This window comes from Danio rerio, chromosome 8, assembly GCF_052040795.2.
Source record: "Danio rerio strain M-AB ecotype USA chromosome 8, GRCz13ab, whole genome shotgun sequence".
NCBI classification, from domain to species: Eukaryota; Metazoa; Chordata; class Actinopteri; order Cypriniformes; family Danionidae; genus Danio; species Danio rerio.
In genome coordinates, this window is record NC_141028.1 from 34,764,753 (window position 1) to 34,780,000 (window position 15,248).

General features: G+C 36.0%; 1 protein-coding gene across 1 annotated transcript in view; it reads left to right on the top strand.

Annotated features, from left to right (window-relative positions):
• The window catches only part of hmcn2 (hemicentin 2), a 176,384-nt gene that overhangs the window by 76,885 nt on the left and 84,251 nt on the right, over positions 1 to 15,248 (top strand). The window contains exons 21-25 of the mRNA XM_087264883.1: positions 1,925 to 2,084; positions 2,167 to 2,326; positions 7,771 to 7,898; positions 11,618 to 11,863; positions 12,093 to 12,176. Of these exons, the coding sequence (XP_087121009.1) occupies positions 1,925 to 2,084; positions 2,167 to 2,326; positions 7,771 to 7,898; positions 11,618 to 11,863; positions 12,093 to 12,176 (778 nt within the window). The remainder of the gene's footprint in view (positions 1 to 1,924; positions 2,085 to 2,166; positions 2,327 to 7,770; positions 7,899 to 11,617; positions 11,864 to 12,092; positions 12,177 to 15,248) is intronic.

A 15,248-nucleotide genomic window follows, 5' to 3' on the forward strand; every position in this document is an offset into this window, starting at 1 on the left:
TATATACTATTACAGTGTAATGTCTGTAATACTGTAATGTTTTTAAAAATTGTGATTTCTTTATTTTCATTCTCCTGGCTTGTTGCAGAAGCAAGTGACGTTTTTCTTTAAACCAATAGCGTTCAGTTGCTCATCTAGCTCCGCCTTTTGGGACCCTTTGTCATGCTACGTACCCTTTGCAAAGGGTACCAAAAAGTAGTACAGTACTGTTCACTTTTAGGTACCTTTTGACAGTGGAAACGGCCATAAAAGCGCATCGAACCATACCTTACCGGGTCATAAATAACTCTGGCACAGTCGGGAACTTCGAATCACCCTGACCATCAGTGAAAGTATTTAAAATCCATATACTTACATCCACCTTCATATGTATCTACTTGTCTCTATCAGCCGTGGTTTTTAACTGTTTTTGACTGTTTAGCGCCATCTTGTGACTGAATAATTCAGATGTTAGTGTATACTCCATTAACTGTTTTCGTTTTCTTCAGCTTTCCATTTATTGAAGGATTAATAAACTGTTATAGACGTCGGCCGCGTGAGCTTAACATGCAGCAATTTTGAAAAACACATGCAATTACAAAAAACGCCAGCAAATTAAAACAAATAAAAAATCTTCATCAGTTTGACAGCACACATGCTACAAATAGTCACAATGCAAGCAGATTTTTAAAAAAATGCACTGCATTTTCACACAACACAAACAATTACTAAAACGTGCTACATTTTCTCACAATGCAAACTTTTTTACGAAATCGCGCTGCATTTTCTCACAACACAACGGACCTGGCTTTTTAACTTATGGTTATTTAGGCTAATAAATACTAAAGATACAGGAATCGAGATGCAGTAGTCACTGCGTCAGTCCTGTTTTGGGTCCCCTTGAAACATTTCCATTGTGTTCTGTTCTTTTTGTGTTGTAAAAAAAAATGCAGCGTGTTTTTGTAAATTGTTTGCGTTGTGAGAAAATGCAGTGTATGCACTGTGAGGAGGTGCTGTCAAACAGATGAAGATCTTTTCTTAATTTGCTGGCGTGTTTAGTACTTGCATGTGTTTTCTTAAATTGCAGCATGCTAAGGCCACCGTGGGCCACCGTATGGCTCAGAACAATGTTTTGTGTCTGATTATGTTTTGTGGCAAGTAGCTGTGTAATAAGTGAGATAAAGTACATCCACGATGGTTGTTTTTCGAGAATCAAACCTATTAGTCTTATACACACCCCTCCACTTTGTGTCGTGCTTTATTCTGCGATTGAAACCTCTGTAATTTATCCATAACTTACTTGATTTCCACAGACCAATGCTAGTTAAGTGTTTACAAATCAGATCAACATTTAATGGTTTACTTCAGTGAGCAGTTTCTTTATTCTGGCTTGGTTTAATTTGAAGTGAAGTCACACCATTTTATTCTTCACTCTAACTCTGTGAATGTCAGACCTTTACTGCGGCTCCTCTTTTTCAATAATTTCGTTTCTGGCTGTGTCACCATTTCAGCAGTGATGTATAGTGACTGATAGCATGCAGCGCTAAACAGTTAGCTGGAATAATTTAGCATAATAGAGGCAGGAGAACTGCTGAAGCAACCTATTCATCTTTGATGCATCACTTTCCCAATTGCCTTTCAAACAAACCTAAGCTCACATCCGCCTGCTTCTGTGATGGGAAGCGAAGTTTTCCACCACTGTTTCACAACACGATAGATTGGCGGTGTATTGTCCGCAGTATCCACTCGAGGCATGTAAATTGCTATTCTGGTCACATGAAAGAAGGTCTGCTAAAACCATCTTGTTTGAGGGATATGCGCAGGGAATGCCTGATTTCTGGCAACCTGAGAGGCCGCTCAGAGGTTTTGGACAGGATGTGCATTCCACTCTTTGGAACAACATGCTTGTTTCAGGGTATTCATGTTGTCCACCTTCTCTCCTCAGGGTCGAGATCCCTTAAACAGGCCTGTGTCAGCACCTTTTGAGGCAGCCGATGGGAGTTTGTACATCTCCAGTCCTACAGAGGAGGATGCAGGGGTTTATATTTGCACTGCCACAAGTGCAGTAGGCTACACCAGTCGAGAGATGCATCTGATTGTTAATAGTGAGGAATCTCATAGATATAAGTCAATTTTACTTCAAAGCGAATGAGTATTTAACTTTTTTTCAATTTGTCAATCCAATAGGCAAACCAAGGATTGTTGGTGCTGATGGGTCACAGGTGACGGTTAAAATGGCAGCTGAGGTCGGATCTGAGGTCATCCTTCCATGTGAAGTTCAGGGAAGTCCTACACCTTTGGTGACTTGGAGCAGAAATGGCCAGACCATACCTCCTGTCACAGCATGGTAAAAAACAAACCTGTTGTGCACCGTGTTGATTATATAAGTTTTACTAAGACACATATTATTATTAAAAAGCTTTCTCTAGGAGAATAATATTAGGGCCAGGACACACAAAGTCAACAGTCAGCCATTGGGCTTTGGTGATCCGTCAGTCATCCGTCAGGCTAGTTGATTTGGTGTGTTCCACACGTCGCCTCTCATTGGGTTATTGTCAGAGCTTGTTGGTTAATTCAGCTTGTTGAATTGTCATCGGATCATCGGCTGAAGAGAACGATCTTACTGGTTATTCAGCAACAAATCAAAGCCTGAATGTAATGTAGTGATGTGACGTAACAAGTAAATAAATCAAGTCAAGAAGGAACACAAAGAAGTTTGTAATTTTGCTATATTACACGAATTCCCACTTAGCTCATGATTAAAACATAGCTTGTTTGGCATGCTGTCCCGGGAGAGAGCCCTGAGCTGAAGGGATCCTAGGGCTCAGGGTTCCCTCCCTCCCTTTTGCAGGGTGAGGGTAGATTGAGCAAAACTCCCCCAGTGCTGAGGCAAAGTTGAACTTCCTGAGAGTAAGTCTTTTAGAAAAAGAGACTTAAGCTTTTTTGTCTATAATATAAAGTAATTTGGATGGTAGGAGGAACAAGAGGGAAACCTACACAGACATGGGGAGAACATGCAAAGTCCCCTCAGAAATACCAGACGGCCCAGCGAGGACCCGGAGCCATTGGTATTCTTGCTGTGAGGCAACAGTGCTAGTCACTGGGTCACCGTGCCCCCCATTTTGGATAAAGGTAGAAGTAGGAGAGGAATGAAGATAGTTGTAGAACATAAATGAAGATATATATAGTCACTTGGGATCCTTCGATTGGAGGATCGTGATTAGCTAATGTGGGCCAGCTAGGTCAATCACGAGCGCGTGCTCCTCTCCAAATTAGTTTAATATTAAGCTTCACTTCTCAAATATTTGCAGATGATATGGATTATTCGATTATCAGACATATTCGCAGAAGCAAATCTCTCTGTGTTGAGTGACAATTACTCTGATAATGGTACTAAACGCTACTTTGTTTGCACATGCGTTCTGGTCACTCATTGTGAACGAGAAAACAGACCACTGGCTCCGTGCAGAAAGACACGTCCTCCCATGCAGGTCAGGAATGCGCACTCTCGTTTCACTTGGCATTCGTCCGTTTGGTGTGTTCACACGCAGCTTTTTGGTCCAGATGAAACCAGACATAATAATAATGTGAGTAATAATGTAATGAAATAATGTTGAAAATTCAGCTTGGTCATCACAGTAATAAATTATTTAAAATGTGATATTTCTCAATATTGCTGTTTTTGCAGTACGTTTGATCATATAAAATGCAGTCTTGGTGAGCAGTAGAGACTTATTTTAACAACTTATTCAGACCCAAATGTTTTTAATGTTTTTTTCTTTTTTTCGTATTAAATTCCTATTGCTTTAAGACTTTTATTGAAAACAATACAATTTTCATGAATATGCCTAAACATTCACTCTTCACCCTTTTAAGTCTTTAATACTAGTTAATAAATATTAAATATTAACCCTTGTGTGGTTAAAACTTATATAACTTTGTGAATGAAGTTTGTGAAAAGATGCCAATTTTCGGTTTATTTTGATGTTTTATTTCTAGATTTATGTAAAAAACGAAACTGTTTCACTGAAACTGGTTCACAAACTAAAAAAATGCGCTGTTTTAAACTAAAACCATTTGCACATTATTAGCTTTAAGAATAGGGCTCTGCGTAATAAATGGTAAAAATATGTTCTGATGATGAGTGATGAAGTTTTCTTGCTGTAAAGTAATAGGCCCTGATGAGGTGATGTATCCCTCTATAAAAGCCTTCAGCTGTGTCAGAATTCTCCCCAGCTGACTTGTCTTACTTCATTTCAACTCCCCTGGAGAAGAACAAGAGCCAGAACCGATTCAATAAGAACCACTGGTTCTCTGTTATGAAGGATACACATTTGATTTCACCCCGATGGACCGAGACTTTCATTTATTTGGCTTAAGTAAGAACAAATTTAATCTGCAGGCACCTTGTCTCAGAAATAATTATGTGTTTTGAGAGTTTCACCAATTTATTCAATCATATGTTGTGTGCCCCATGCGTCAGATCTTCAAGCAGCGTTTTGTAAAATCATGAAGTTAAAAGGAAAGATAGCAAATTCATAAAATACTAATTATTAAACTTATAGCAGTGAGTCTTGAGGTATACGAAACAGAATTAGATAATCAGATTTTTTTAGATGTGGTTGAATGATGTAGATGGCATTAGTCATAGGAATGCAGCAGAAACCTGTAGGTAGTGCAAGAATGTATGGATGACAGCTTTAGAATTAGGTAGTGGGGTATTTCTGTAAGAGCAGGGAATTACTGGAACGATGAGGTACTGTATTCCTGCTAAGACAAAGAATGAGACATGTGGATGACTGTGTGTGTGTGTGTGTGTGTGTGTGTGTGTGTGTGTGCTTTGAGTGATAGTCACACAGGAAAAAGTGTAGCCTGCATAATGTTTGAATCTCCAGGAGCTTCCTGTCTCATAAAACAGCATGTCGACGTCTCGGTCTGCCTGACGAGAATAACACGCCACTCCAGAGACATCTGCCACACAGGAAAGAAGATTGTGTGTGGAAAGAGTGTTTAATCTACACTCAGGGTGACTGTGGGGTATTAGGGGGCACCAGATGGCTTTAACCTGGAATTTTGTAAACCTTTATTCTCTTTCTCATTTTGCAATACTAGCTCTCCAGATTACCTTGATTATATAGTCCAATTTTAAACTGCTCCACAAATATAAACTGGATTTTGCTGTTTGTTGGGAAAATACTTTTGCTTATTATCATGTTATCCTGTCAAACTATGGGTAGTCAATGGATCTAGTTTGCTAATGTGTGTACATTTTTAGATGCCAGCATGATTCCTATACCATCTTGATGGTTTGCAAAACTAATAACAAAAAATCTAAAAAAAAACAATCACTCAGAAATGACTAAATTTATTATTACAGAAACTATGACAGCCATGAAAAACAACAAACAAAAGAAAATCCAGTCCAAAACTGATGCTATTTTACAAATATTAATAGTAAATTTTCAAGCTGACATCTATAATGCCTTGTGAAAATAATAAAAATAGAAGGACAAAACAGAAAGATAAAAACTGAACTGTTTTAGAAGATATTTCAAGTTGGCAGCCATAAAACTCGAGAAAAAAATATATATATATATAAATAAGCGACTCCAAAACTTAAGCCATTTTAGAAATATCTATGGTGCCCTTTCAAGTTGGCAGCTGTCATGCTTTGTAAAACATAATAATAATCAAAGAAGATCTACAGACCGTATCAATCCAGAAATGTACAAAAATATTTTTGTCAGTTTTTTTCTGCGAGAACTAACTGTTGAATGTGCATTATCCTGCTTATTATACAGTTACTTGATAAAAAGTTAGCAGTTAAACAAAATATTGAGCTGCAATAGTTAACAAGTTCTTTAATTAAACATAAACCTTGCAGAATCTTTGCATTTTTAACTTATGGCTGCAAAATACAAGTTACACTTACATACATACTTAATATCATTATTCAGCCGGTATGCTATAAAATGCTTATGACATATTCGTTATCAAGCTGGCATCCATTGACAGTCAGTTGTTATCACTTGATGGAATGGACTTTATTAGTGGTTATCAGCTGATAGATGCCATCCATACACATGGTAAATTAGCTATAGATCACATACAGTACAGCTGTTGCCGGAAGTTCACAAGATTTATTTATATTATTTATAAAATTTCCCATTAACTGTATTTTATTTAAGTCTACCCTATCACCAAAACCCTAAACACAACCATTCCAGTAATGTAAAAACAGATCTGGATCGGAAATCTTCTCTATTAGTGTTGCTGATTAGCCATGTGGATGGATGATAACAGCCTTCTGAGCCTACCAGTGGGTGCAGAAGGCCCCCCACTGGCCCATATCAGCTGATAATCACTGATAATGGTGATTTAATCGAGTGATAACCTTCATGACATAAACCTAAATGACAATTAAAAAACAAATAATTAAATTAAATTAATGAAATGTCAATCTAATACTTACTTCATAATAAATGTTTGATTTGGAAGTCATATTGTAATTATAATAAAAGAAAATTATAATGATAAAATTGTCATTAAATTGTATAATAACAGTACATTCACATGAGGCCTTAGCAAAATGCTAGACAGAGGGTGTGTCTGAAGCTTGGTGCTGATATGATCGTCATAACAGCATTAGCCAATGAAATTAGACACCAATTGGCTACTGTCTGACCTGGGGCTTTTGTCATCTGATAAAGTCATCTGATCGGCTGACGCTTCCATTGGCTCTTGAAAAGTTAAAAACTTCTGCAGTGAGCAACGCTGCTGACATGGTGTCAATGGATTCACAATTCAACTTGAAAACACTTCACGTCAAAGTGAATAGGAAGCATTGGCGCAGATGCCCCATGGGAATTGAGCATAATGCTGCTTAATCTAGCACAGTGTTTCTCTACCACATTCCTGAAGGACTACCCGCTTTTCAAATTTTCAATATCTCTCTAACCAAAGACACTTAATTCAGATCATCAGCTCATTTGCAGAGACTGAAAGACCTGTAAGGGGTGTGACTGACAAAGGGCACATCTAAAACATGCAGTGTTGGGGGTCCTCCAGAAACGTGGTTGAGAAACACTGTTCTAGCAAATGATCGGAAATTATTTTAAAAATAGATATAAATTAAAGGGTTTAATATTACATGAGTGTTTATGCCCTCAAATGTCAGCTAGCACTTGTTATACAGTATTAGTAAACTCTGCTTAATATCTGCTAACACTTTAATTTGATAATCTACAGACAGACATTCTGCTGACTGTACACCAGTACATTTACAAGCATGCAGACTTTTTCATCTAAACCTCACATAAACAGCCTACTAATACTCTATTGAGTGCCAGTTGACGTATAGATGGAAATTTACTTATAGTCGCAATATAAACTGTGATTGAAATGAAGTTTAAATCAACGGGAAGTCAGTGCTGGGTATGAATCTTGAGTGTGATCCATTATTTAGAGACCTCAGCATTAAACTATTGAAAAGGGCTGTGAGAAGCAGAGTGCTTTTTTCCCAATGGGGTTTGCTGAATATCGAAGCTTGTAGCTTCCTTTCGGATGTATTAGTTGTATTTGTATTTAGGTTGCCATAATAAAGTTGCTAAGCACATGTTCAAAATTTCCAAATGGAACCAGGCTGATTTTCTCAATAGGTTTCAATTGCGCACGATAGAAACCAGCTTGCGTGTGCTTATACACAATAGCATTTTATATACACCACATTTTACAGATGCACTTACTGTAAACCAGACCTCACAGACTGACCTTTGACCTCTTGTTACACAGGTTCACCATGCTGCCGTCTGGTTCTCTGAAGATTAGTGATGTGAGGGTGGTGGACAGTAAACTCTACACCTGTTCTGCTGTAAATCCAGCTGGAAACGTCTCACTCACCTATAATTTACAAGTACAAGGTACAATCAAATATTGCCAAGATTTATTGATGGGAAAAAAACAGTCAAAATGAATGAAGCGGCAAAATTTTTGTAGAGTTTTTCAAATTAGTTCATGCTTTATTTTTAAGGTACAATTCTTGTTATTAACAAACCATTAACTATGAATTTTAGCTTGATAAACTCCTAGTATTGACAACTCCACAATGTTTCTTTTCAGTTGACTGATTTGTCATCAAATTGTTTATACTGTCATCATCATGAATCATTTGAACAAAAATACTGTTATGGTACCATGGCGTAGTGAAAGTTTAGTTATAATATTGTTACAAATATGCAATTATTACAATGGAAATAATCATCACCACTACTTTTATCTAATTTGTGTTCGCTTGAATGTTTATGCTATGGTAATACATATTAGACCAGTGGTTCCCAACCCCAGAAAATATTGTAAGGACCCCAACCACACTTAATTATATTATCGCTCATTTAAGTTTGCTGTAGGCATGACAACATTTTTTTTTTTCAAACAAACAATATGTTTATTACTATATCTAGATATGTTTGTGCACAAATAATAGTCTAATATAAAATGTAAAAGCAAAACATTAGTTGGCCATTTGTGTTGGGTAATTCTTGCGGAATTGAGAATGAGTCATTTGCAAATCTCTTTATATTATATATTCATTTATATAGCGCTTTTCTAGACACATTTTTAGGGGAATCTCCTCATCCACCACCAGTGTGCAGCATCCACCTGGATGACACGACGGCAGCCATATTGTGCCAGACCGCACACCACACACCAGCTACTTGGTGGAGAGGAGACAGGATGATAAAGCCAATTATGATATGGGGATGTGTACGTGGACAGTTTGGCCAGGATGCTGGGGTTAAACTCCTACTCTTTTTTTGAAGGACATCCTGAGATTTTTAATGACCACAGATAGTCAGGACCTCAGTTTAACATCTCATCAGGAAGACAGAGCTTTCTGAGCAGTATAAAGTCCCTGTCACTATACTGGGGTGTTAGGACCCACACAGACCACAGGTTGGGTGCTCCCTGCTGGCCTGACTAACACCACTTCTGGCAGCTGCCTAGCTTTCCCATGTGGTCTCCCATCCAGGTACTGACCAGGCGCAGTTTCAGTGGGTGACCAGTTGAAGAGAGCTAGCTGATTTAATAACTTAAATCAATATAATAGCTTAGATAAGTCTCACACGGAGGTGACCAAACTCGGTTCTGGAGGGCCAGTGTCCTATAACTTCCTTTAACACACCTGCCTGGAGCTTTCTAGCATACCTAGAAAGAGCTTGATTGGCTAGTTTAGGTGTGCTTAATTGGGGTTGGAACTAAAATATGCAGGACACCAGCCTTCCAGGACCGAGTTTGCGCAGCCCTGGTCTAACAAATCTCCTGAAATGGTTTTAGATGTTCATTCATATAATCTATAAATACAAACTCTGCATCCTGACAACAATCTATGATGAGATACTCCATGCCTGCTTGCAATACCTGAAAGCTCAACAATGCCAGTCTCATTTTGAAAATAAGAGTTGCGCATACATAGTAAATATATTATAAACATACACTACCGGTCAACAGTTTGGGGTCAGTAGGATTTTAAATGTTTTAAAATAAGTTTATCCTGCTCACCAAGGCTGCATTTATTTAATCAAAAATACAGCACATATTGTAAAATTGTGAAATGATATTGCACTATAAAATAACTGTTCAAAAGCTGTTTATAATTGAATTTAATTATTCATTCCAGTGTATTTAGAGATTTATTTTCAGCTTCATTACTCCAGTCTTCAGAGTCACATAATCCTTCAGAAATCACTCTTAAAAAAAAATAAAAAATAAAAAAATTATATTAATCTTTTATTATTATTATTATTGTTATTATTATTATTATTATTATTATTATTATTGTTATTATTATTATTATTATTATTGTTATTATTATTATTATTATTATTATTATTATTATTATTGCTGTTGTTGTTGTTATTATTATTATTAATGGTAATATTAATAAAAGCAATAAAGGCTGGAGTAATCATTTAATTTGAAACTACATACAGTAAGTAATAAATATATATTTAATTAATATATATATATATATATATATATATATATATATATATATATATATATATATATATATATATATATATATATATATTTTTTTTTTTTTTTTTTTTTTTTTTTAGCAAATGGTGCCTTGATGAACAGAATAATTTTCCTTGAAAAAAAAAACATGGAAAAAAACAACTGACCCCAAATGTTTTACTGGTACTGTATAAACATAAAAATGTGGGTGGGAAAATTATTATTGTTGTAATCTAAAACTACAATTGTAAATTCTAATCTAAATTTGTTAACATAACAGACAAAAGTCAAGGGGTACAAAGGCCTATTAACTTACAGGAATGTGCCAACTATTTGAATATTTAGGTAAAGTCTATGAATTTCACAACTTTATTTCAAAAAGTGAAACTTGTGTGGTGTATTTGTTCACTACACATAAAGGGAAACATTTCAAGCCTTCATTCATTTCAAATTTAATGATTATGGATTAAAGATGAAAAAACTCGAATCCAGTATTTCACAAAATTAGAATATCATGACAGAATTCAACATGTAGGCTCTCTGTGTCTCAATCTAGTCTAGCTAAATAATGCAAAGCCTTGAAATTGTCTCAGTCTGGCCAAGTAGGCTTCAGAACCATGGGGAAGACTGCTGACTTTACAGTTGTGCAGAAGACCATCACTGGAACCCTCTATAAGGGGGAAAAGTCTTTAAAAGGAATTGCAAAAGAAGCTGAGTGCTTACTGAGTACAATATCTAAGTATATTAGTAGAGTGTAGAGGAAGGGGAAAATGTGACTGGAAAAGGTGCACAGGTATGAATGCAGCCTTTAGAGGATTGTCAAGCAAGGGTGATTGAGGCGTGACATAGGCTACAGCTGTAGAATTCCATGTGTCTAAGCACTCCTGAACCAAAAACAATGTTAGAAGCCTCTGTGCTGAGCTAAAGAGAAAAGTACTGGTCTGTTGCACAGTGGTCCTAAGTCCTTTTTTCAGATAAAAGCTAATTTTGTTTTCCTTTTGGAAATCAAGATCCCTGAGTCTGAAGGAAGAGCAGAGAGACACAAAAGTCAAGCTGCTTAAAGTCCAGTGTGAAGTTTCCAGTCAGTGGTGGTTTAAACAGTCATATGCTGGTGTGGGTCCATTGTCTTTTATTCACTCTTCGGCCAGTATTGAAGTCAGTCTTCACCTTTGCTCCTTCGTCTTCACTCCTTCTTCCATGAATGCCCCTTATGAGTCTTTCAGTCCTTCATGCTGATCAAGGGATCTTTACTTGAAGATATGTTATTTACTAGAAGAACTGTGTGTCTGCATACTCACCTGCTAAAAGATAACAATCTCTGTCTTCCAGCGTGACAATAACACACAAGTTTTACTTTTTGAAACAACTTATTGAAATAAATGAAATAAAATAAACTTCCCCGATAGGAAAACTTTTTGGCACATACCTGTTTATCCTGCTGTAACTGGCTTTTATGTCAAATAAAGCAACAATAAAATCTCACAGCAAAAAATATACATTTGGAATAAAGATGGCATTCATTTACACCCTATTTCTCTCTTCTTGTTGTATGCCATGATGGGCCAAATCAAAGGTGTACCTGTTCAGACATTTGTAAATAATTTTTTTCTTCTCCTAACAGCTAAACCAAGGATTCATCCAGCTCCTTCAACTCTGAAGGCTCTTATCGGCCAGACGGTGGTGTTGCCGTGTGTGGTTCAAGGAGAGCCGAGTCCACAGGTCAGCTGGCTTCATAATGGGCTTCCAGTGGCCAGTGATCGAATGCTGAAGATCCAGGCAGTCCAGCACTCGGACAGCGGCACGTACAGATGTGTAGCCAGGAATAGCGCTGGAGAAGACACCATTCAGATTGTGTTGGATGTATTAGGTACGTCTGTTGTGCATAAACTATTTAAACTAGGAACATTTGTCATTACACAAAGAATTCATTACACACCAAAACAATTTAGGCAATAAATCACCGTTCCCAGCCAATCTAAATAATGACGTTTATGAGTGTTTAAACATTGCCGGTTGGTATGGTCACAAATCACTTACTCCTGTGCGCTCCATTCTGACCCTTAGGTTAACCTTGTGATGTGTGTGTGTGGTTACAGAGGGCCCCTATTTTGAGACAAATGGAGAGACTGTCATTGAGAGTGTGGCTAATAGCAAAGTCCTCATTCTTTGTCCTGCTCGAGGTAAGGTTTTGTCTTTATACATGTGTTTTCTTCTCTGCTTCTTGGTTGATTCTTATTTGTAAGTGAATAGTAATTACTAAAAGACATAGGGACTGTTTATACCTGGTCATTTAATGTGTTTTTATTTCTCATGGGATAGGTCTATATACATAATAGAAATGAGACAAAAGATAAGGAATCTATTTGCATGCATAAATAGACTAGAGTAGTCACAATCATAAATTTATTACTAACAATAAATTGTTGAGCAAATGATTGCAATAAGGACTTTAAAGGTATTGATCATGGCAATACTGATTGTTTATTCATTTATTTATTTATTTGTTTTTATTTGTTTGTTTATTTGTGTATTTATCAACCTTTAATGATTATTTAAACAAGCCTTAAGAATAAGTATTCACAGCCTTTGCAATGAAGCTCTAAATTGAGCTCAGGTCCATTCTGTTTCCACTGATCATTCTTGAGATGTTTCACCAGCTTAATTGGAGTTCACCTGTGTAAATTCAGTTGTTTGGACATGATTTGAAAAGGCATACACCTGTCTATATAAGGTCCAAGGGTTGACATTGCATGTCAAAGCACAAACCAAGCATGAAGACAAAGGAATTGTCTGTAGACCTCCGAGACAGAATTGTCTCGAGCCACAAGGCTGGGGAAGATTATAGAATAATTTCTGCTGCTCTAAAAGTTGCAATGAGCACAGTGGCCTCCATCATCCATAAGCGAAACCACCAGGACTCTTCTTAGAGCTGGCCGGCCATTTAAGCTGAGTAATCAAGGGAAAAGGGTTGTTGCTAGAGGTTGAGGCCGGAAGTCAAGGAGAATTATTTAAATTATTTATTAAATTTCCCATTTGTTATATTTTATTAACGTCTCCCTCCTCCCCAACCCTAAACCCAACTGTCACTGTAATGTAAAAACAGTACGTTTAAGGAGTATTATTTATGCTATCTATTAAATTACCCAATAAATTGTATGTTTTAATGCCTACCCCCAAACCAACCCTCAACCCAACCGTCACAGTAATGTAAAAATATAAATTATTGTTATACAGTGTCATAAAAACAAGACTCTCAGGCCGTAAGAAACAAATTTCTCTGGTCTTATCAGACTAAAATTTAACTCTTTGGAGTGAATGCCAGGCATTACGTTCGGAGAAAATCTGGCACCGCTTATCACCAGGCTAATACCAACACTACAGTAAAGCATGGTGGTGGCAGCATCATGCTGTGAGGATGTTTTTCAACAGCAGGAACTGGAAGACAGGTCAGGATAGAGGGAAAGATGAATGCAGCAATGTACTAAGACATCCTGAATGAAAACCTGCTACAGAGTGCTCTTGACCTTAGACTGTGGCAACAGTTCATCTTCAAGCAGGACAATGACCCAAAGGACACTGTCAAAATATCTATGGAGTGGCTTCACAATAACTTTGTGAATGTCCTTGAGTGGCCCAGCCAGAGCTCGGACCTCAATCCTATTGGACATCCCTTTAGATATCTGAAAATGTCTGTACACCGTCACTTTTCATCCAACCTGATAGAGCTTGAGAGGTACTGCAAAGAGGAATGGGTAAACATTCCCAAAAGACAGGTGTGCAAAGCTTGTGACATCATATTCAAAAAGACTTGAGGCTGTAATTGCTGCCAAAGGTGCATCAACAAAGTATTGAGCATTACGGCTGTGAATACTTGTATACATTTGATTTTCCAGGTTTTTTATTTTGAATAAATTTGCAAAAATTTCAAAAAATATTTTTTTCACATTGTCATTATGGGGTATTGTGTGTAGAATTTTGAGGAAATAAATGAATTTAATCCATTTTGGAATGAGGCTGTAACATAAAAAATGTGGAAAAATTTAAGCTCTATGAATAATTTCTGAATGCACTGAATCGATATATCTTATGATATGATCAGCATTTTTAATGTTACTTTAATATTACTTCTTGTTGAATAAAATAATTCTATGAAATAATTCTATGAAATTATAATAAAATATAATTCTAATATTTATGCATTTAATAATCTATCATAATAAATGTATAAATATTCTATTCATTTAAAAAAATAGTAATAAATATTTATATTACAATATTTATAAATAATTAATAACATTGTAATTATTTAAATATCTTTAGAAAAATGTTAATACATAGTCCCTGATTTAGAGGACCGCCACATTGTAATTGAATATCTTGTCTTTGGATTGTGGGGGAAACAATACAAATGTTTAATTGAAATATTGCTCTTTATAAAATTGGATCTTTTCAGCTATTTTTGCTTCAGTTTTTAAAATATTTTGATACATATTTGAAATATGATAGTAAAATAATCATATAATATACATTCTAATTTTTATATTTTATTTTATTTGTTTGAAACATTTTATCAATGAATAACTTAAAACTATAAAAAAAAGCTGCCATAAACGGTCACTTGATCAATTTAATGCATTCAGAATGAAAAAAATTATTTATTTAAAAAAATAAACTCTTACTGGTGTCAGCCTTTTAATGACAAAAGTGTATATGAAGAGTTCAGATGCAAAAACCTCTAGTTTCATCTGAAATTTTCCATCAAAAATGAACATTTTTCTCAGCCTTCTTTGTTTGTTGAGATATTTTACCTTAAAGATCAGGAAAAGGACTTAGTCTTTGCCATAAAAGTATTATTACTGAAAATACACACAGTAGTCTGACAAAAATACAAATTTTAGAGGACATTTTTGCATCTAAACTCTTCATGTATTGAATTTTAGATATTGATAAAGCAATTATAAATAACCATAATGAAAAATGAAACAAATAAAAATGCAATAAAGTGTTTAGTATATATCATGACCCTATTTAGACGTTTAAGCAAACAAGTATGAGTGAAAGCGAAGTGCCTAAAGCTGTACTGAAAGCTGTCTTGAGGAGTTTTTTATTTTTTTGCTGTCTCTCACCATATGGTCTGTTTTCTCACCACTACTGGTGAAATCCTCATTCAGTAACACATTACGCAGGTTTAACAGCTCATTTCACATAAACAGACCTGGAGAGGAAGTCAAATGCCTTTCCTTGCTGAGACT